The 23,144-nt window shown below is 49.6% G+C and overlaps 1 protein-coding gene across 5 annotated transcripts in view; it reads right to left on the reverse strand.

The window, feature by feature from the left end:
• arfgap2 (ADP-ribosylation factor GTPase activating protein 2) overlaps positions 1 to 23,144 on the reverse strand; it is a 72,462-nt gene that overhangs the window by 25,979 nt on the left and 23,339 nt on the right. For 3 of the 5 annotated variants that reach the window (XM_072518731.1, XM_072518732.1, XM_072518730.1), the window contains 3 exons: positions 21,347 to 21,399; positions 10,337 to 10,455; positions 1,809 to 1,940 (listed from right to left, as the gene is read on the reverse strand). In XM_072518731.1, the coding sequence (XP_072374832.1) occupies positions 1,809 to 1,940; positions 10,337 to 10,455; positions 21,347 to 21,399 (304 nt within the window). The remainder of the gene's footprint in view (positions 1 to 1,808; positions 1,941 to 10,336; positions 10,456 to 21,346; positions 21,400 to 23,144) is intronic. The other 2 variants (XM_072518734.1, XM_072518733.1) reach the window with 2 other exon arrangements.

Consider the following 23,144-nt stretch of genomic DNA (forward strand, 5'->3'; position numbering starts at 1 on the left):
CAATTGTGATGAACTTGCCCAGCAGCCAATCGGCTCCATTGAAATCTCTGGACCTGGCAAATAATTGATGCGGATTGTTCTGGAAAGTTCCTTGCTGTGTGACTTTGTCTGTGTGGGTTTGAGTTTGATCTTAGAAAGGGTGAATCTCTCTCTCTGATACCTCGGCTGGAACTCACTCCAGGTAAATTGAGCAGCCAGTGAGTATTTAAAGCCTGAAGACAGAGCTGGGGGAGAACTTTCCAGATTCCTAACCCTGTAAAGTTACCAGATCCCTCTAAGACCTCGTGAAAGCTGCTGCTCTGATACTCTGTTTAACTGAGACAAACTGTTAGCCAGTTAACTGTCCGATAAGCAACTGGACATACCTGAAGTGCATCTTCTGTGGTGAGGCCGAGGTCAACACAAGTTAAAGTGTCTCCCCAGAGGGGAGCCCAAAGCTTGAGAATCCGGCTTGAAGGTTTCAGCTAGAAGGTCCAAATCAGCTGGTGGTTTCAACACTTCGCATCCCGAGAAGATTGCCAACTGCCAAGACTACAATCTCAGCAGCAAAGTACACATCTCTCATCATTTAATCCCATTATTTTAATCTTTCCCTTCCCACTGTGTCTGTGAGTAGACGGTGGGACAGTGAAGGGGGGGAAATAATTATATTATCAGACCATTGTTCGATTATTGGCATTACATGTTTATCTCTTCTCTTGTTGTAAATAAACAGTTCTTTTGTGGTTTACTTACAAATCTGGGGCGGGATTCTCCCGTACCCGGCGGGGCGGAGTGGCGTGAACCACTCTGGCGTCGGGCCGCCCCAAAGGTGCTGAATCCTCCGCACCTTCAGGGGTTAGGCCCGCCCCGGAGTGGTTGGCGCCCCGCCAGCCGGCGTGGAAGGCCTTTTGCGCCGCGCCATCCGGGGCCGATGGGACTCCACCGGCCGGCGCGGGTCTGCGCATGTGCAGGAGCGTCAGCTGACATCATCCCTGTGCATGCGCAGGGAGGGTTCACCTACGCGTCGGCCATCGCGGAGGCTTACACGGCCGGCGCGTAGGAATAGAGTGCCCCCACGGTACAGGCCCGCCCGCGGATCGGTGGGCCCCGATCGCGGGCCAAGCCACCGTGGGGGCACCCCCCCCCCCCCGGGGCCAGATAGCCCCGCATCCCCCCCCAGGACCCCGGAGCCCGCCCGCGCTGCCAGGTCCCGCCGGTAAGGGACCTACTCCAATTTACGCTGGCGGGACCTGCATAGAACGAACGGGACTTCGGCCCATTGCAGGTCAGAGAATCTCCGATCGGCGCCAGAGAATTTGGCAGCCGGCGGGGGCGGGATTCACGCCGACCCCCGGCGATTCTCCGCCCCTGGTGTCTGCACGCCATTGGAGCTATTGAGGGCCAAATATCTGAAAACCTTTATGCAGATTATTGGTTATTTGACTTATGTTGGGACTCCGGGCCTTGTGGGACTGGAATAAACCACAAACTCGCCCAGAGTGTCGTAACAATCCTCACCCTCCCCTGTAAAGGACTGTTCTCCTCCTCATGCTCCCCTGGTAAAGGAATGTTTTCCTCCCCATACTCTCCGGTAAAGGAATGCTCCCACATTCCCCGTTAAAGGACTGTTCTCCTCCTCACACTCCCGCAAAGATGCATTTCTCCCCTCCCCGTAAAGCCCGATTACCACCTCCCAGCCGCCCCAGCTAAGGTCCATTACCCTCCCACCCCAATTCTTGGCAAAGTTCCACTTCCACCCCCCCACCCCGGGTCCCATGCCACCCTGGCAAAACCCCGGTAAAATTCACCCAGACGCATTCACGTACCCCCTGCCACCCAGGCCCATTCCAAGTCGCTCCGCCTGCTGTCGTTTCTGACCCTCCAGATTCTGCAGCCTCTTCTCCTCCATTTTACGATCGATCTGAAGCTCTTGGTAAGCCAGGCGCATGGAGGTGACACTGCGTAAGAAGTGAGAGAGAAATGGGATAGAAAATAATGGAAGGATGGGAAGTGACAGCCAGTCAAGCAGCATCTCCCCACAGTGAGGCAAACATTAAAAAGTACTACATGATGATAGAGCCCTACAGCTGTAATGTAACATTTACCAACATTTATAGATTGACCAAGCATCCAAATATCAGGTGCAATTCTGGACAGCACACTTTAAAGGGGGAATGTCAAGCCATACAGAGGGGGCTGAAGAGATTTATTCAATGAGGCTGAGGAGCTTCAGTTATATGGATAGATTTGAGAAGTTAGGACTAGCAGAAGGTTCAGTGGGGATTTGATCGAGATTTTCAATATCATGAGGGGTTTGCACAGATAGGGAGAAAACCTTTGGTGCAAGGATCGAGAACCAGAGGACGTTGATTTAAAGTAGTTTTACAATAAATTCATTCATGGGATTCAGACATCGCTGGGCCAGCATTTATTGCCCACCCCGGAGGGCATTTAAGTGTCAACCACATTGCTGTGGGGCTGGAGACACAGGTAGGCCAGACTGGGTAAGGACAGCAAATTTCTTTCCCGAAAAGACATTAGTGAACCATATGGGTTTTTATAACAATTGACAATCGCTTCATGGTAATCAGCGGACATCTGCTCTGGTAGCATTCGAACCCAGGGTCCAAGGTCATTGTCCTGGGTCTCTGGAATACTAGTCCAGCATAAATACCACATGCCACTGCCTCCCCCGGCGAGAGATGCAATGACAATGTCATTTGGGATGTCAGATGCAATGACAATGTCATTGGTGTGTCAGAGGTAGGTTCTTTACCCAGAGAGTAGTGGGGGCAATGAATGCACTGCCTGTGGAAGTAGTCGAGTCGGGAACATTAGGAACCTTCAAGCGGCTATTGGATAGGTACATGGATTACGGTAGAATGATGGGGTGTAGATTAATTTGTTCTTAATTTAGGACAAAAGTTCGGCACAACATCGTGGGTCGAAGGGCCTGTTCTGTGCTGTATTTTTCTATGTTCTATGACAACGTGAGGGGGAGCTTTTTTCACACAACGATTGGTTAGGATCTGGAATGTTTTGTCGGACAGTGTGGTGAAGGCAGATTCACACAGCGAGTGATTTGGATCTGGAATGTTCTGTCAGTCAGTGTGGTGGAGGCAGGTTCACACAGCGAGTGGTTAGGATCTGGAATGTTCTGTCGGACAGTGTGGTGGAGGCAGATTCACACAGCGAGTGGTTAGGATCTGGAATGTTCTGTCGGACAGTGTGGTGGAGGCAGGTTCACACAGCGAGTGGTTAGGATCTGGAATGTTCTGTCTGAGTGTGTGGTGGAGGCAGGTTCACACAGCGAATGGTTAGGATCTGGAATGTTCTGTCGGACAGTGTGGTGGAGGCAGATTCACACAGCGAGTGGTTACGATCTGGAATGTTCTGTCTGACAGAGTGGTGGGGGCAGGTTCACACAGCGAGTGGTTTGGATCTGGAATGTTCTGTCGGACAGTGTGGTGGAGGCAGGTTCACACAGCGAGTGGTTAGGATCTGGAATGTTCTGTCGGACAGTGTGGTGGAGGCAGGTTCACACAGCGAGTGGTTAGGATCTGGAATGTTCTGTCGGACAGTGTGGTGGGGGCAGGTGAACGCCTCTTATAGAGAGCTGGTACCAATACAATGGGCCATACTTTGATTCTATGAGAGACTGAGAAGCTGGGATGGCTCTCCTCAGAGCACAGAAGGTTAAGGGGAGATGTCGTTGAGGTGTTAAAAATAATGAAGGATGTAATAGAGTTAAAAAGGAGAAAAGCTTCCCACTGAAAGAAGGATCAGTAACCAAACGACACGGATTTAAGGTGACTGGTTGTATGAAGTATTTTACAAACTGACCCTAGTACCTCTCTCCTGTGACCTCAGTAAAGCGCATTGACCTCTCTGGGAATGAGAAATAACCAGAAATGAGGCTAACAACACAAACACCCAGTTTGAAAAGTTCTGATATAAGGTCACGATCTGCAATTTTAACTGTGACCCAGATCTCCCTGTCTCGGGATTGTTGGCCCCCACTCCCTCTGAACATGTCCAACTGAGCTAGAGTTGGAGACTTTGGACAGTTCCGACAAATGTACCCAAGAAATGTTACACAGAAAAATCCTAATCCAACTCCTGGGTAACTAGAGAACTGACCCCTGCCAGTCACTCACACAGATACCCCAACTCCCACTTGAACCCCTAGGCTATCCCCCGACCACCACCTTCCTCGACTAGCCTTCCTCTTGTTAAATAAATTTAGAGTACCCAATTATTTTTTTTTCCCAATTAAGGGGCAATTTAGCGTGGCCAATCCAACTAACCTGCACATCTTTTGGGTTGTGGGGGTGAAACCCATGCAGACACGGGGAGAATGTGCAAACTCCACACGGACAGTGACCCAGGGCCGGGATTCGAACTCGGGTCCTCAGCGCCGCAGTCCCAGTGCTAACCACTGCGCCACCGTGCTGCCCTCGATAAGCCTTACTTTTAAAAAAATATATATATTTATTGAAGTTTTTTAACAAAACAAAACAATTTTTTCCCCTTACAAACAATAAACCCCCCCCACCCCCCGTAACAAAATAACACAAAATCGCCCTGAGCAAGATATATACATGGTAAGATGATATATTTACAGAGCTTTATACACTGGCTCTCGCCAGTTCGTGCCAGTTTCCCCCACCCTCCATGTTATCCCCAGCTCATCCGTCCCCTCAAGCAATCTCTCGTTCCATCCTCCCCCCGCCCCCCCAGGGTTGCTGCTGCTGCTGACCGACCTTCCTCTAACGCTCCGCGAGGTAGTCTAGGAACGGTTGCCACCGCCTGTAGAACCCCTGCGCAGACCCCCTTAAGGCAAACTTAATCCTTTCTAACTTTATGAACCCAGCCATGTCGTTTGTCCAGGCCTCCACACTAGGGGGCTTCGCCTCCTTCCACATTAGCAAGATCCTACGCCGGGCTACTAGGGACACAAAGGCCAGAATGCCGTCCTCTTTCGCCTCCTGCACTCCCGGCTCATCCACTACTCCAAATATTGCTAGCCCCCAGCTTGGCTTGACCCGGACTTTCACCACCTGAGATATTGCTCCCGCCACTCCTCTCCAGAACCCCTCCAGTGCCGGGCATGACCAAAACATATGGACATGGTTCGCCGGACTCCCTGAACACCTTCCACGTCTGTCCTCTACCCCAAAGAACCTACTCAACCTCGCCCCCGTCAAGTGCGCTCTGTGAACCACCTTAAATTGTATCAGGCTGAGCCTGGCACATGAGGAGGAGGAATTGACCCTACCCAGGGCATCAGCCCACAAACCTTCCTCGATCTCCTCCCCCAGCTCCTCCTCCCATTTACCCTTCAACTCTTCTGCTAGCGCTTCCCCCTCTTCTTTCATCTCTTGGTGTATTGCCGAAACCTTGCCCTCCCCGACCCATACACCCGAGATCACCCTGTCTTGAATTTCCTGTGTCGGGAGCAGCGGGAATTAGCTGACCTGTCGCCTCACAAAAGCACTCACCTGCATATATCTGAATGCATTTCCCGGGGGTAGCTCAAACTTCTCCAGTGCCCCTAGGCTCGCAAATGTCCCGTCGATGAACAGGTCCCCCATTCTTCTAATCCCCGCCCAGTGCCAGCTCTGGAAGCCCCCGTCCATCTTCCCCGGGACAAACCGGTGGTTACCCCTGATCGGGGACCACACCGAGGCTCCCACTGCACCCCTATGCCGTCTCCACTGGCCCCAGATCCTTAACTCTGCCGCTACCACCGGACTCGTGGTGTACTTTGATGGCGAGAGCGCCCCCAAGCTCGTTCCTTTGCAGGACGCCATCTCCATCCTCTTCCATGCCGCCCCCTCTACCTCCATGACCCACTTACGGATCATCGCCACGTTTGCTGCCCAGTAGTAGCTCCCTAGGTTTGGCAGCGCCAGCCCTCCTCGGTCCCTACTGCGCTCCAGGAACCCTCTCCTTACCCTCGGGGTTTTGTTCGCCCACACAAACCCCATAATACTCCTACCTACTCTCTTGAAAAAGCCTTTGGTGATCACGATGGGGAGGCACTGGAACACAAACAAAAACCTCGGAAGGACCACCATTTTTACCGACTGCACTCTACCCGCCAACGAGAGCGGCAACATGTCCCATCTTTTGAAGTCCACCTCCATTTGGTCCACCAACCTCGTCAGATTCAGTTTGTGTAGGGCCCCCCAGCTCCTGGCTATCTGGATCCCTAGATACCGAAAACTCCCCTCCGCCCTCCTCAGTGGTAGGTCCCCTATCCCTCTTTCCTGGTCCCCTGCCTGTAGTACAAAAAGCTCGCTCTTCCCTACATTGAGCTTATAGCTCGAGAACTCCCCAAACTCCCTCAAAGTCTGCATGACCTCCACCATCCCCTCCATTGGGTCCGCCACGTACAGCAGCAGGTCGTCCGCGTATAGCGACACCCGATGCTCTTCCCCCCGCGGACCACCCCCCTCCATTTATTAGACTCCCTCAGTGATATGGCCAAGGGTTCGATCACCAATGCAAACAACAGGGGGAGACAGAGGGCACCCCTGCCTCGTTCCTCGGTACAGCCGAAAGTACTCTGACCTCCGCCGGTTCATCACCACACTTGCCACCGGGGCGCTGTAAAGGAGCTTAACCTAGCTAATTAACCCTCCCCCGAACCCAAACCTACGCAACACCTCCCAGAGGTACTCCCACTCAACTAGGTCAAAGGCCTTTTCCGCGTCCATGGCTGCCACTATCTCCGCCTCTCCCTCCTCCGATGGCATCATTATCACGTTTAAGAGCCGCCGCACATTCGTATTTAATTGCCTGCCCTTTACAAATCCCGTCTGGTCCTCATGTATCACCCCCGGGACACGGTCCTCAATCCTCGTGGCCAGCACTTTTGCCAATAGCTTAGCATCAACATTAAGGAGCGAAATCGGCCTGTACGATCCACATTGCAGTGGGTCCTTGTCTCGCTTCAGAATCAAGGAAATTGTCGCCTCCGACATTGTCGGGGGCAGGACCCCTCCTTTCTTGCCTCGTTAAAGGTCCTCACTAATGGCGGGGCCAACAGGTCCGCATACCTTTTATAGAACTCCACCGGGAACCCGTCCGGCCCCGGGGCCTTCCCCGCCTGCATGCTCCCCAAACCCTTACTCAGCTCCTCCAACCAAATTGGTGCCCCCAAACCAGCCACCTCTTGCTCCTCCGCCCTCGGGAACCGCAGTTGGTCCAGGAATCTTCCCATCCCCTCTTCTCCCCCCTGGGGGCTGGGATACCTTGCTTATTTCCGTTGCACTCTGGGACATGGCTCCTCCACCATCTTTGACTCCCCCTATTTCCCTCGCTGCCGCCCTCTTACAGAGCTGGTGTGCCAGCATCCGACTGGCCTTTTCCCCGTACTCGTAAGTCGTTCCCTGCACCTTCCTCCACTGTGCCTCCGCCTTCCCCGTGGTCAACAGGTCAAACTCCGTCTGGAGCCGTCGCCTTTCCCCAAGTAATCTTTCCTCCGGGGCCTCTGCGTATCTCTTGTCCACTCACAAAATCTCCCCCACTAACCTCTCCCTTTCCCTGCCCTCTGTCTTCTCCCTATGAGCCCTGATGGAGATTAGCTCTCCCCTGATCACCGCCTTCAACGCCTCCCATACCACCCCCACTCGCACCTCCCCGTTGTCGTTGGCCTCCAAGTACCTTTCAATGCACCCCCTTACCTTACCACACACCACCTCATCTGCCAACAGTCCCACATCCAACCGCCACAGCGGGCGTTGGTCCCTCTCCTCTCCCAGCCCCACTTCCACCCAGTGCGGGGCATGGTCCGAAACGGCTATGGCCGAATACTCAGTCCCCTCCACCCTCTGGATGAGCGCCCTACCCAGAACAAAGAAGTCTATCCGGGAGTATGCCTTGGGCACGTGGGAGAAGAAAGAAAATTCCCTGGCCTGCGGTCTTGCAAACCGCCATGGGTCCACTCCCCCCCATCTGGTCCATAAACCCCCTGTGCACCCTGGCCGCCGCCGGCCTCTTTCCCGTCCTTGATCTGGAGCGGTCTAGTGCTGGATCCAGCACTGTGTTTAAAGTCCCCTCCCATTATCAGTCCTCCTACCTCCAGGTCCGGGATGCGCCCCAACATGCGCTTCATAAATCCAGCATCATCCCAGTTCGGGGCGTATACATTTACCAACACCACCCATGTCCCTTGCAACCTACCACTCACCATCACGTATCTCCCTCCATTGTCCGCTACGATAGTCTTGGCCTCAAATGACACGTTTTCCCACCAGAATTGCCACTCCTCTGTTTTTCGCGTCCAGTCCCGAGTGAAATACCTGTCCTACCCATCCCCTTCTTAACCTAACCTGGCCCGCCACCTTCAGGTGTCTCTTGGAGCATAGCCACATCTACCTTCAGTCCCTTCAAGTGTGCGAACACTCGAGCCCTCTTCACCGGTCCATTCAGGCCCCTCACGTTCCACGTTATCAGCCGGATTGGAGGGGCTCTCGTCCCCAGCCCATATAACATTCCATGCGCGTGCTTGCCCCCCTATATACAACCGCCATCATACTTCAACCCTCACAAACCCTCAATTAGAGTCCAACTTTTCAGCTAATATAAAGGTCCACGCCTCTTCAGGCGTTTCAAAGTAGTGGTGTTGGCCGTTATACGTGACCCACAGTCGCACTGGCTGCAACATTCCAAATTTCACTCCTTTCCGATGCAGCACCGCTTTGGCCCGGTTGAAACCCGCTCTCCGCTTAGCGACCTCCGTGCTCCAGTCCGGGTATATTCTAATCTCAGCATTGTCCCACTTGCTGCTCCGCTCCTTCTTGGCCCATTTCAGGATCCTCTCTGTCTGTGAACCGGTGAAATCTCACCACCATCGCCCTTGGCGGCTCGTTTGCTTTGGGCTTCCTCGCCAGCACCCGGTGCGCCCCTTCCAGCTCCAGCAACCCCGGGGGGGCCTCCGCGTCCATCAGCGCCCCGATCATTGTGCCCACATATGCCATGGCATCGGCCCCCTCCACTCCTTCTGGGAGACCCAGGATCCTCAAATTGTTTCTCCTCGACCTGTTCTCCAGGTATTCCAGTCTTCCCGCCCACGTCTTGTGTAGCGCCTCGTGTCGCTCCACTTTCACCGCCAGGCCCAAGAGCTCGTCCTCATTTTCACTCACTTTGTCCTGGATCTTCACCTCGTGGGCTTTCTGGGTTGCCCCAAGTCCTTCAATTATTGCCAGCATAGGCGCCACCATTTCCTTGCGCAGCTCCTCGAAGCAGCGCTTGGTGAATTCTTGCATCTCTTCTTTGTCCCCGGCCGCCGCCATTTTGTTTATTTTACCCTTCTTCTCCTGCTGCTCCAGTGCCATTTTTTTGGCCGTTTCGCTGCGGGTCGGGTCCATACAGGTTAGTGGGGGACCTCTCTCCTCTCTTCCCCATGGGTTGGCTGTGTGAAAAGTCCCGTTGGGGCTCTTTTATCGAGCCCGAAAGTCCGTCTTCGCGGGAGCTGCCGATTTGTGCGGCTTAGCTCCGCATAGCCGCAACCGGAAACCTCGATAAGCCTTCCTAACCACATAACCCCGACCACCCCTCTTGACCCCACCATCTGACTACCCTGTGACCCCACCTGACTATCCCTTTAGACCTGCCACCCGATACATCCCAACAGGCTCCCCAATCACTAACACTGACCATAGACATATAAACTTAACTTACGGCAGCTGGTACCAGAAAGAGGGACACGTCCAATCTTCCCCCAATGCTATTCCAGTGCGATGGAGTTCTCTGATGGATTGTATGTTCCACATTTCTGGAGAAGCCAGGCTCAGAGGAGCTGGCCAGAAACGTAGTGCTGTGTTGGAGTGTAGAAAAGTGCAGTCGGCGAAGCAATCCAATGGAGAGTGCCACTTTGTGGAAGATCCGGTTCGCGGTTTCTCTCCATAGTTGCTGTCAGACCTACTGAATTTTTCATATCAATTAGAAACGGTGTTGGAAATTGGGCTGGGTGAGGATTGTGGTGGGAGTGCAGAGAGTGAAAATCACTCCAGGTTTATTCTTGTGGTTCATCACGTTCCTTCCAAAACCGTGCACAGCCCAGAAAAGCTCAGTTCAGGGACTGCCCTAAAATATTAAGAAGTCTTACAACACCAGGTTTAAGTCCAACAGGTTTGTTTCAAATCACTAGCTTTCGGAGCACTGCTCTTTCCTCAGGTGAATGTGCTGTGCTCCAAAAGCTAGTGATTCAAAACAAACCTGTTGGACTTTAACCTGGTGTTGTAAGACTTCTTACTGTGCCCACCCCAGTCCAACGCCGGCATCTCCACATCATGGCTAAAATATTACGGAATCCATTTGTGCTCTGGTCCTGGGGAATACTCACATTGACTCCTCAGCCCATTTCCTGGCCTCGGCCGTCTGCTGCTCCATCATTTTCTCCGCCACCTGTGCCTGTCGCTCGATCTCATTGAAGCTCTGGCCGCTGACCTTCTGAGCACCCAGCTGGAAGCAGAGCAGAATACGGGCTCAAGACTCGATGGCATGTATGATTGGAGGATGGTAAACAGTGGTGTTCTCATAGGGTCAGCGTTAGGACCACTGGTTTTTATGATTATATAAACTTAAATAACTTGGATATTGGAATACAGAGCAAATTTCCAAAATTTACTGATGAGGCAAAGCTTGGAGGTACGGCAGACATTAAGGAGAATGCCAGACAACTGCAACAGGACATTCACATGCTAGCAAAACAGGCAGATAAGGGGCAAATGGAATGAATACAGAGAAGGGCGAGGTGATGCAACTTGGCAGAAGGGCTAGGAAGAGGCAATACAGACAAACATACGCATTAGGAGCAGGCCACTCGGTCCCTCAAGGTTGCTCTGCCATTTAGGGTGGCGCCATGGTGCAGTGGTTAGCACTGCTGCCTCACGATACCGAGGACCTGGGTTCGATCCTGGGTGACTGACCCTCCGGAGTTTGCACATTCTCCCCATGTCTGCTTGGGTCTCACCCCTACAACCCAAAAATGTGCAGGGTAGGTGGATTGGCCACGCTAAATCGCCCCTTAATTGGAAACAAAAAGGCTGCTCCACCTTTCAATATCATGACTGATTGTAACTTCAATCCCACCTTCCTGCCCACCCCAATAACCTCTCACCCCCTTGTTAATCAAGAGTCTATCCAGCTCTGCCTCAAAAACATTCAAAGATTTTGCTCCCAATGCCTTTTGAGAAAGAGAATTCCAGAGACTCAACACCCTCTGAAGAAAATAATTCTCCTCATCTCAGTCGTAAATAGGTGACCCCTTATTTTTAAACAGTGACCCCTAGTTCTAGAATTCCCCACAAGAGGAAACATCCTCAACACATTCACCCTGTCAATACCCCTCAGAATCTTAAAGGTTTCAATCAAGTGGCCTCTTACTCTTCTAAACTCCAGTGGATATAAATCTAATCTCTCCAACCTTTCCTCATCAGACAACCTGCCCATTCCTGGTATTAGTACAGTAAACCTTCTCTGAACTGCTTCCAACATACTTTCATCCTTCCTTAAATAAGGAGATCAATACTGTCCACAATACTCCATGTGGTCTCAATAGTGCCCTGTACAACTGATGCAGAACCTCCCAACTTTTGTATTCAATTCCTCTTACAATAAATAATAACATTCTATTAACTTTCCCAATTACTTGCTGTAGCTGCATACTTGGTTCAAACATGGACAAAAGAGCTGAATGCCAGGGGTGAGGTGACAGTGACTGTCCTTGACATCAAGGCAGCATTTATAGAACATTTTAGAATTTACAGTGCAAAAGGAGGCCATTCGGCCCATCGAGTCTGCACCAACCCTTGGAAAGACCACCCCACCTAGCCCACACCTCTACCCCATCCTGGTAACACAGTAACCTCTCCTAACCTTTTTGGACGCAAAGGGCAATTTATCATGGCCAATCCACCTAACCTGCACATCTTTGGACTGTGGAAGGAAACCGGAGCACCCGGAGGGAACCCCGCAGACACGGGGAGAACGTGCAGACTCCACACAGACAGTGGCCCGAGCCGGGAATCAAACCTGGAGCTGTGAAGCCACAGTGCTAACCACTGTGCTACCTTGCTGCCCAAGTATGATCGAGTATGGCGGTGGTTCTCAACATTTTGTCATGGCACACCTCTACACTATAAAAAGATTTTGATGCACACCTCCTCTTTTTTCTGCCTTCTTCCCTTACTGAGAACTTTGTTTCTAACTTCTCCAAGTCCTCTCTCTTGGTTTTTTAAATTCTCCATGTCTCTCTTGCTTCTCCCAGGGTTTTTGTGCCCTTTTTGAGTCGTGCATAAGACCTTTATCTTCAGCTCCAAATCTCTTTGGTCATGCGCACAATCCTGACCAACATAAAAAATCTAAACCACACATGTGCAGCTCTTTCAAGCCCAAGGTTCATCAGGTCTTGGCGATGCCAACCACAAAGGTTGGCTTCAGTTTATTTACATGAATTTTGAATCAGTTTGAATATTTTTTCATGGTACACTTTGGAGGTCTTCATGGCATACTCTTTAAGAACCACTGGAGTATGGCATCAAGGAGCCCTAGCAACCCTCTTTTTTGAGCCCTAGCAAATCTGGAGTCAATGAGAATCAGAGGGAAAACTCTCTGCTGGTTAGTCATACTTGGCACAAAGGAAGTTGGTTGCGGCTGTTGGTCAGTCGTCTCAGTCGCAGACTCACAAAGAAGCCCTTCAGCCCATCAAGTCAGCACCGACACATGAAAAACACCTGACCCACCTACCTAATCCCATTTACCAGCACTTGACCCAGTGCCTTGAATGTTATGGCGTGTCAAGTGCCCATCCAGGTACTTTTTAAAGGATGTGAGGCAACCCGCCTCTACCAGCCTCCCAGGCTGGGTAAAAAGGTTTTTCCTCAAATCCACCCTAAATCTCCTGCCCCTCACCTTGAACTTGTGTCTCCTCATGACTGATCTTTTAACTAAGGGGAGGGGAACAGCTGCTCCCTATCAGAGGATTGGATAGAGTGGACAGTGAGAGCATTTTTCCTCAGATGGTGATGTCCAGCGCGAGGGGACATAGCTTTAAATTGAGGGGAGATAGATATAAGACAGATGTCAGAGGTAGGTTCTTTACACAGAGTAGTAAGGGCGTGGAATGCCCTGCCTGCAATAGTAGTGGACTCGCCAGGCAACATTCTGGTAAATCTCCTCTGCACCCTTTCCAATGCTTCCACATCCTTCCTATAATGCGGCGTATTGCACTCAAAACTCCAAATGCGGCCACACCAGAGTTTTGTACAGCCACAACATGACCTCATGGCTCCGAAACACAATCCCTCTACCAATAAAAGCTAACACACCGTACGCCTTCTTAACAACCCTCGCAACCTGGGTGGCAACTTTCAGGGATCTATGTATATAGACACCGAGATGTCTCTGCTCATCTACACTGCCAAGAATCTTACCATTAGCCCAGTACTCTGTCTTCCTGTTATTCCTTCCAAAATGAATCACCTCACATTTTTCTGCATTAAACTCCATTTGCCACCTCTCAGCCCAGCGCTGCAGCTTATCTATGTCTCTCTGTAACTTGTAACATCCTTCCGCACTGTCCACAACGCCACCGACTTTAGTGTCATCTGCAAATTTACTCACCCGTCCTTCTACGCCCTCCTCCAGGTCATTTATAAAAATGACAAACAGCAGTGGCCCCAAAACAGATCCTTGTGGTACACCACTAGTAACTGGACTCCAGTCTGAACATTTCCCATCAACCACCACCCTTTGTCTTCTTCCAGCTAGTCAATTTCTGATCCAAACTGCTGAAACACCCTGAATCCCATGCCTCCATATTTTCTGCAGTAGCCTACCGTGGGGAATCTTATCAAACGCTTTACCTAAATCCATAACCACCACATCAACTGCTTTACCCTCATCCACCGGTTTGGTCACCTTCTCAAAGAACTCAATAAGGTTTGTGAGGCACGACCTACCCTTCACAAAACCGTGTTGACTATCTCTAATCAAATTATTCCTTTCCAAATGATTATACATCCTATCTCTTATAAACCTTTCCAAGATTTTGCCCACAACAGAAGTAAGGCTCACTGGTCTATAGTTACCGGGGTTGTCTCTACTCCCCTTCTTGAACAAGGGGACAACATTTGCTATCCTCCAGTCTTCTGGCACTATTCCTGTAGACAAAGATGACTTAAAGATCAAAGCCAAAGACTCAGCAATCTCCTCCCTAGCTTCCCAGAGAATACGAGGATAAATCCCATCCGGCCCAGGGGACTTATCTATTTTCACACTTTCCAGAATTGCTAACCCCTCCTCCTTATGAACCTCAAGCCCTTCTAGTCTAGTAGCCTGAATCTCAGTATTCTCCTCGACAACATTATCTTTTTCCTGTGTGAATACTGACGAAAAATACTCATTTTAGCACCTCTCCTATCTCCTCGGACTCCAAGCACAACTTCCCACTACTGTCCTTGACTGGCCCAACTCTTACTCTAGTCATTCGTTTATTCCTGACATATCTATAGAAAGCTTTAGGGTTATCCTTGATCCTACCTGCCAAAGACTTCTCATGTCCCCTCCTGGCTCTTCTCTAAGCTCTCTCTTTAGGTCCTTCCTCGCTAACTTGTAACTCTCGAGCGCCATAACAGAACCTTCATGTCTCATCTTTACACAAGCCTCCTTCTTCCTCTTGACAAGTGTTTTGACTGCTTTAGTAAACCACGGTTCCCTTGCTCGGCCACTTCCTCCCTGCCCGACAGGTACATACTTATCAAGGACACGCAATAGCTGTTCCTTGAACAAGCTCCTCATTGTGCCCATTATGTGGTTTATATAAATGACGAATCTCTGTGGTGTGCTTCCAGTCACTAAAGCAGCTATCTGTCATCACCCTCGGTCTCAAGCCAATTTGGAATCCACCTTATCAAATTCGCCTGTATCCCATGTTCATTTGCCTTCTTTATCAGTCTCCCCTGTGGGCTCTTGTCAAAGGCTTTGCTGAAATCCATATAAACTACATTAACTGCATAACCCTAATCTACACACACGATCACTTCCTCAAAAAATTGAGTCAAATGTGTTAGGCATGACTTTTCTCTGACAAAGTCATGCTGACTGTCCCTGATTGTGGGCAGCACAGTAGCATTGTGGATAGCACAATTGCTTCACAGCTCCAGGGTCCCAGGTTCGATTCCGGCTTGGGTCACTGTCTGTGCGGAGTCTGCACATCCTCCCCGTGTGTGCGTGGGTTTCCTCCGGGTGCTCCGGTTTCCTCCCACAGTCCAAAGATGTGCGGGTTAGGTGGATTCGCCATGATAAATTGCCCTTAGTGTCCAAAATTGCCCTTATTGTTGGGTGGGGTTACTGGGTTATGGGGATAGGGTGGAGGTGTTGACCTTGGGTAGGGTGCTCTTTCCAAGAGCCGGTGCAGACTCGATGGGCCCAATGGCCTCCTTCTGCACTGTAAATTCTATGATAATCTATGATCAAACATTACCTCTCCAAGTGGACATCACTACTGGAGTTCCTCAGAATAGTGTCCTTGGAACAATTAACTTCAGCCTGTTCATCAATGACCGTCCTTCCATCAAAGTGGCAAGTAGCGTTCCCGCCACACAAACGTCAGGCACTGACCATCACCAATAAGAGAGAATTAAGCCATCGACAGTCAGTGGCATTACCATCACTGAATCTCCCATCCTGGGGGTTACTACTGACCAGAAACTGAACTAGCCATATAAATACTGTGGCTACAAGAGCAGATCAAAGGCTCAAAATCCTATGATGGGTAACTCATCTCCGGACTCCCCAAAGCCTGTCCACTGTCTACAAGCCACAAGTCAGGAGTGTGATGGAACATTCCCCACTAGCCTGGATGAATGCAGCTCCAAGAAGTTCATCTACAACATCTTCATATAGTGATGAAAAATGATGAAAATCGCTTATTGTCACAAGTAGGCCACATTCCGGCGCCTGTTCAGGGAGGCGGTTAAGGGAATTGAACCGTGCTGCTGGCCTGCCTTGGTCTGCTTTCAAAGCCAGCGATTTAGCCCTGTGCTTTAGTGATTGGAAGCCAGTGACACACCACAGATTTTCGTCATTTATATAAACCACATAAATGACCATGTGAAGGGGTAGTAGGATCATTAAGTTTGCGGATGGCACAAAGATTGGCTGGGTGGTTAACAATGCCTGCTTGATTGACACTCCTTCTGCAAACATTCACCCCCTCCACCACCGACAAATAGCGGCAGCCGTGTGTACCATCTACACGATGCACTACAGAATTCCCCAAGGCTCCTTAAGAAGCACCTTCCAAACCCATGACCTCTGCCATCTAGAAGGCCAAGTGCAGCAGACAAATTGGAAAACGACCACTTGGGAGTTCTCTCCTTCCAAATCTCCTGACATCCTGTCTTAGAATCACAGAATTTACGGTGCAGGAGACATTCTGCCCATCGAGTCGGCACTGTCCCTTGGAAAGAGCACCCTACTTCAGCCCACGCCTCTACCCTATCCCCGTAACCCAACCTATCTCTTTGGACACTGAAGGGTAATTTAGTGTGGCCAATCCACCTAACCTGCACATCTTTGGACTGTGAAAGGAAACCGGAGCACCCAGGGAAACCCACGCAGACACTGAGAGAAAGTGCAAACTCCACGCAGATAGTCATCAGAGGCCGGAATTGAACCCGGGTCCCTGGAGCTGTGAGGATGCAGTGCTAACCAGTGCCTGGCCCGCGATCGGGGCCTACCGATCCTGCGGGCAGGCTGTTTCCGTGGGGACCTTCTTTCCTCCGCGCCGGGCCCCTGTAGGGCCCCGACATATTGCCCGGGGGCCGACGGGGAGAAGAGAACTCCCGCGCACACGCAGAAATACGCCTGCTGGTCTACGCAGAAATACGCCGTTCGGTCCGCGCATGCGCAGGATCACGCCGGCCGTTCCGCTCATGCGCGAACTCGCGCTGGTCCTTCGGCGCCAGCTGGAGCGGCGCCAACGACTCCGGCAGCAAGCTAGCCCCCGAACGTTTGGAGAATTCCTCACTTTCAGGGGCTGTTGACGCCGGAGTGGTTGGCGCCGATTTTCCCGCTGGCATGGGGACTTCGTCACCAGAAGGGAGAATCCCGCCCCTTATTCTTTCTCCTCTATTCCTGTGTCATGCGAGAGTGCCTTTAAGAACTGGATGTTTAAGCAATGTACCTTTAAGAAAACAGTGATGTCATAGAGTGGGTGGAGCTCAGCTCAGTTCAGCCATTTTGGTTTTGCAGTTTGAAAGTGCCTGGCTGGTTTTGCTGAGAGCAGTTTAAAAGTACCTGGCTGTTTTGCTGTGAGCTGATTAAAAGGAGAAAGCCAGTTTGAGACAGCAGCTGGAGACGTTCTGGTTTGCTGTGAGTTGCTTGAAGAGAAAGCCAGTTTGAGAAAGAAGCTTGGGTGTGTCTGTGTGTTTCCAGAGAGTTTGCAGGAAGAAAGCACGGTGCTGGAGCTGAAGTCAACCAAGCTAATATATCTCTGCCATTCTACAGAAAATATATATATCCTTTAACCTGATGTGATACTGTTTAAAGGTGTTAAGTCTCTTGGAAGTTTGAAGGAACATTTTAAGGAGTTATTTACTGTTGCAATATTTTCTGAGTTATCTTTGAAGTAAGGGGTGTTAAGAGATCCAATGTTTATTTAAGATGTTAAGTTGAGTTCATGGAATAAGCAGTGTTGTGTTTAAAAACCCACGTGTCCATAATTGTAATCCCACACCTAGGGAAAAAGCCGTGTGCTAGGGAAAAGCAACAAACCCATTAAAGGGAGAGGTTGGTTGAACTCCATGATACATTTTGGGGTTCTGAAAACGCCTCGTCCATAACACCCATCACTGCAAGAATGAGCCAGAGTTGAGGTGAGGGAGTAGATCCTGTTTAAGATGTACAGTGGAGGACACACAGATTATTGTGCTTCAATTTTGTTCTCATGAGGGACTCTAGTACAAATGACCACATAAGAAAGGCCCACTGATCCAAATTGGAACATCTCTCAGGAACACCCACGTGCCTCTGATTCTCTCCTAGAATCTTACACATAGGAGTGCTCATTCAACACGACAATCTGACAAAGCTATTTCATGAGCCTCACTACCCTGTTTTTCCCCCAAAGCTGTAACATTTTGATTTACTTTTCACTTCAAATTCAATTCTCTTTGCAATACCATTGATTATGCACGTGGTATCTTTGAGGCACTGTGCTTCAGGTCAGAACTCAGTGCTAATTCATTCTCATCTGTGCTTCTATTGTCAATCACCTGCTGACCTTCTGGTTATTAGTTAATCTTTTCTTTTCTCAGTCTGACCTGTTGGTGGACAGATGTCCTCTAAACTCCAACCCTATACAAGGCTTGTGAATCTTGTTCTGTGTCTACTATTAGTCCAGTTAAAAAATTAATAAGGAGATGCCCCACCTAGATAGCTGAGGGACAATTATCTTTCCATCACCTGATTTGGAGTCGAGGTGTGGATCGCTTGTGTGCGAGTCATCTCAGACCATCTCAGCTCGATTTAAGAAAAAGGGCTTCAAAACCAACTCAGTATGCTTTACGCACGTGCAATGGGAGAGAGGTCACATCCAGAGTGAGGCACAGACAGTTTTAAACTTGGGAATTTGAAGCAGAGCGGGGATTCTCTGCAGAGCGGGAAGAGGTGCTCTTTGCTTTTTCACTGTGCTTTGTAACTTTTAAATCTTCAGAGAGTGGACTTGCCCTGCTGCAGCTGAAGCTACAAGGAAGAAAGCGGATTGGTAAGTAGTGGACAAGGCTGGTAAGTCTTTACAACGTTTATCACATAGTTGAAAATAGGTTTTGTGGTTTATAAACGGAGGGCTATAATTGGAAGTAACAAGGAAAGAAGGGCCATAGAGAATTGGATTTAATCTAATATCAAGCATCTTCCAAAGGTTTAATTTAAAAGGGGTAAGTTATGGCAGGAGAGCTTAAAGCCATGGTTTGCTCCTCTTGTTCCATATGGGAAGCCGGGAACATTTTCAATGCCAATACCAGCATGTGTGCAGGAAGTGTCTCCAGCTACAGCTCCTGGACGCCCGGGTTTTGGAGCTGGAGCGACGGCAGGGGACTCTGTGGAGCATCCGCGAGGCGGAAGGTGTTGTGGATAGCACGTATAGAGGTGGTCACACTGCAGGATTAGACTCTGCAGCAGGCAGGGAATGGGTGACTACCAAGCAGAGCAAGAGAGCTAGGCAGGCAGTGCAGGAATCTCCTGTGGCTATTCCCCTGCAAAACAGATATACTGCTTTGGATACTGTTGAGGAATGACCTCTCCGGGGAAAGCAGCAACAGCCAAATTTGTTGCACCACGATTGGTTCTGCTGCAGAGGACTAAAAAGTGTGGGAATGAACAAAGAACAAAGAACAAAGAAATGTACAGCACAGGAACAGGCCCTTCGGCCCTCCAAGCCCGTGCCGACCATACTGCCCGACTAAACTACAATCTTCTACACTTCCTGGGTCCGTATCCTTCTATTCCCATCCTATTCATATATTTGTCAAGATGCCCCTTAAATGTCCCTATCGTCCCTGCCTCCACTACCTCCTCCGGTAGTGAGTTCCAGGCACCCACTACCCTCTGCGTAAAAAACTTGCCTCGTACATCTACTCTAAACTTTGCCCCTCTCACCTTAAACCTATGCCCCCTAGTAATTGACCCCTCTACCCTGGGGAAAAGCCTCTGACTATCCACTCTGTCTATGCCCCTCATAATTTTGTATACCTCTATCAGGTCGCCCCTCAACCTCCTTCGTTCCAGTGAGAACAAACCGAGTTTAATAGTTATAGGGGATTCAATTGTAAGATAGGTGTTTCTGTGACTGCAAACGAGACTCCAGGATGGTATGTTGCCTCCCTGGTGCTAGGGTCAAGGATGTATCAAAGCAGTTGCAGGTCACTCTGGAGGGGAAGGGTGAACAGCCAATGGTCATGGTAAATGTGCCCCGAGTTTGCTTTGATCGATTTGGGAACGTTATTTAAAGGGATAACAGTGGATAGGCAATGGCGTACATTCAAGGAGCGCATGGGGGAACTGCAACAATTGTTTATTCCTGTCTTTACAAGCAAGGGCACAAATCAGATACCAGAAATGTTGGGGCATGCAGGGTTTCGTGAGAGGGAGGAACTGATGGAGGTCAATATTAGTAGTGAAATGGTGCTGGGGAAGTTGATGGGATTGAAGGCTGATAACTCCCCAAGGCCTGATAATCTAAGTCCCAGAATACTTAAGGAAGTGGCTCTAGAAAGTGGATATTCTTCAATTATAATACAGACATAGATATTTTCACCCAACCAGCCTATACAAGAGCTTACTCTATAGAGAGCAGCATCCCGAATCCCACCCCCCTTACCTCCTACCCACCTATCTAGAGCTTGTTCATAAATGTTGACATGGCCTTGGCTTCAGTCACTAACTCTGCTCTCTATCTTTTCCCTTTCACCTGGTGTAGCCATGCCCCACCTATTATTTCAGAGCCCATGGCTACCTCTGCTTTATCCAACACCTGATCCGAGCGGGCTCACCTTACAGCAGAGAAGATTTAGAGCTGATTTTAATAGAGGAATTTGAAACAATGTTTTGCGTAGCTGGAGGTCAGTAACCAGGGGATACAGATGAGTGAGAAACACTGATTCAATAGTAACTTTCATAAGAAAATTCAGCAGGTTGTTGAAAAGGAGAGATTTTCAGGGTTATTTCACATAATTTAGTGCAGGAGGCCATTCGGCCCACCTAGTCTGCATCGGCTCTTGGAAAAAGCACCGCACTTAAGCCCTCACACATCCAACCTATCCCCATAACCCAGCAACACCCCCCCCCCCCCGAACCTTTTTGGACACTAAGGGCAATTTAGCATGGCCAATCCACCTAACCTGCACATCTGTGGACTGTGGGAGGCACCTGGAGGAAACACATGCACACAGGGGGAGAACGTGCAGGCTCCGCACAGACAGTGACACAAGCCGGTAATCGAACCTGGGACCCTGGAGCTGCGCAGCAACAGTGCTAACCACTGTGCTCCTCCCACATGTTATGAGGGAGGAGTGGGGAAAATTAGATAGCCCTCTTTCTGTACGGATATATTTTATCCTCCATCTGCCAGTCTGTTCACCAGTTAAATAAATGGTCATTGGGAGACCCTTTCTTCCTAGCTCAGTTCCTTTGGTCTCTTCTCTGGACTCCAGACGAAAGCTGTAGCAGACACTCCCATCTCCACTATTCTGCACGGTTCCAGCAGACACTGTACAGAGAGAGAGAATCAGGCTGAAGGCAGCAGCATTGGTCTATGTGAAGAGTTAGTTCATCATCTGCTTACACTCACCCTCTTCCTGGCTGTAGTTGGTTTTTTCTTCCCGATAATACTGGGCTTCATCTCTGGAAAAGAAGCATGGATTAGAAAAAGGGTAGAAAGGGTGGGGGTTAGCAGGGATTGTCTTCACTGCTCAGCATATGTGCTCTGCCCAGCCCCCTATCCCTCCTCCCCCTCAAAGCTCATGCAGACTAATTGGCTGCAAGACGACAAGGAGATGGGGAGAGACAGCTCTTGAATGGGTGAGAGGGACAATTAGACTGTACAACATGTTAAGGAATGGGTTAAGAAACATTCCAATTCGATGTCTCATTGATCCAATAATTGGCACTGATATGTAAAGAGGCTACAGGTGGCCTTTGGAGCATGTGATGTGATGATAGAGTTTGGTGTTGAGTGTGTCCAAAGAAAAGTAAAGGTGTTTGGGAAAAGGAGCAGAACTCTTAACTCTTTACTCAACAACAGCCAGAGGCTGACATTGGTAGCAGAGGATGGTTGCTGTGTAAATATAAAGGGTTGAAAGATACTTTTCCAGGAAAAAGAAATTCTAATGAGCCATGGAGTAAGTGAGAAGGAAAAAAAAAACATGGCTGAACCCAGGATAAAGATGGCCGGATATGACTATCCACCATTATTTTCTGAAAGGGGATCGTACGACCAATGGAGAAGTGCAGTTGTTATGTGGGCTAAGCTAACTGCCTTGGGAAAGAGGAAACAAGGTATGGCATTGGCTCTTTCTCTACTTTATGAGAGTAAAATCCAAAGCAAAAAGTGTTTTCTGAACTGGAATTGGAAGAGTTAGACTCAGAAGAAGGTCTGGAGACTCTATTACGTTTTATGGATAAGATTGATCAAAAGGATGACCTGTTAAGTCCTTATGAAGCCTGGTCAGAATTTGATAGATTCCGGAAAACAGAGGATATCTCTATTGAGGACTAGATAACAGAATTTTGCAGACTATACAGAAGGCTGCACAAACACTGCCTGGAATTTCACAATCTGTGTTGGCATTTAAGTTATTGGACTGTGCTAGAGTGTCCAATATAGATAGGCTCCTGGTTTTGACAGGAGTTAAGTTTGCGGATAATGATACCTTATTCGATCAGATGATCGAGGCCTTAAAGAAGTTCCTGGGGAAACATTCGATTCCTATGGCTCTTATGTCACAAATGAGTCATAGATTACATAGATTACATAGAACATACAGTGCAGAAGGAGGCCATTCGGCCCATCGAGTCTGCACCGACCCACATTAATCCCTCACTTCCACCTTATCCCCGCAACCCAATAACCCCTCCCTTATGGACACTACGGGTAATTTAGCATGGCCAATCCACCTAACCTGCACGTCTTTGGACTGTGGGAGGAAACCGGAGCACCCGGAGGAAACCCACGCGGACACGGGGAGAACGTGCAAACTCCGCACAGACAGTGACCCAGCGGGGAATCGAACCTGGGACCCTGGCGCTGTGAAGCCACAGTGCTAATCACTTGTGCTACCGTGCTGAGTCAGTCAGCAATAAAGCAGACTGTGGAAGATACACTACTAACAGGATGGCGAGATCGTTAGGCTACGAGCAGGTTACGAGAATATGGAAGGAGATCGGGACCCGGAAATAATGAGGACAGAAACCCATTTAAAACCTATACTACGAAGAGGGACATGGAGAATGGAAATAAGAAAGTGAATCCCAGAAATGCCCGGGGTATGATAAACCGATGTTTTTGGTGTGACTCTCAATACCATTATGCTTTCAACACGTTATAATCGTGTTTGAAGCTACACATGACATGGAAGAGTCAGAAGAGG

This window comes from Scyliorhinus torazame, chromosome 10 (assembly GCF_047496885.1).
Source record: "Scyliorhinus torazame isolate Kashiwa2021f chromosome 10, sScyTor2.1, whole genome shotgun sequence".
NCBI classification, from domain to species: Eukaryota; Metazoa; Chordata; class Chondrichthyes; order Carcharhiniformes; family Scyliorhinidae; genus Scyliorhinus; species Scyliorhinus torazame.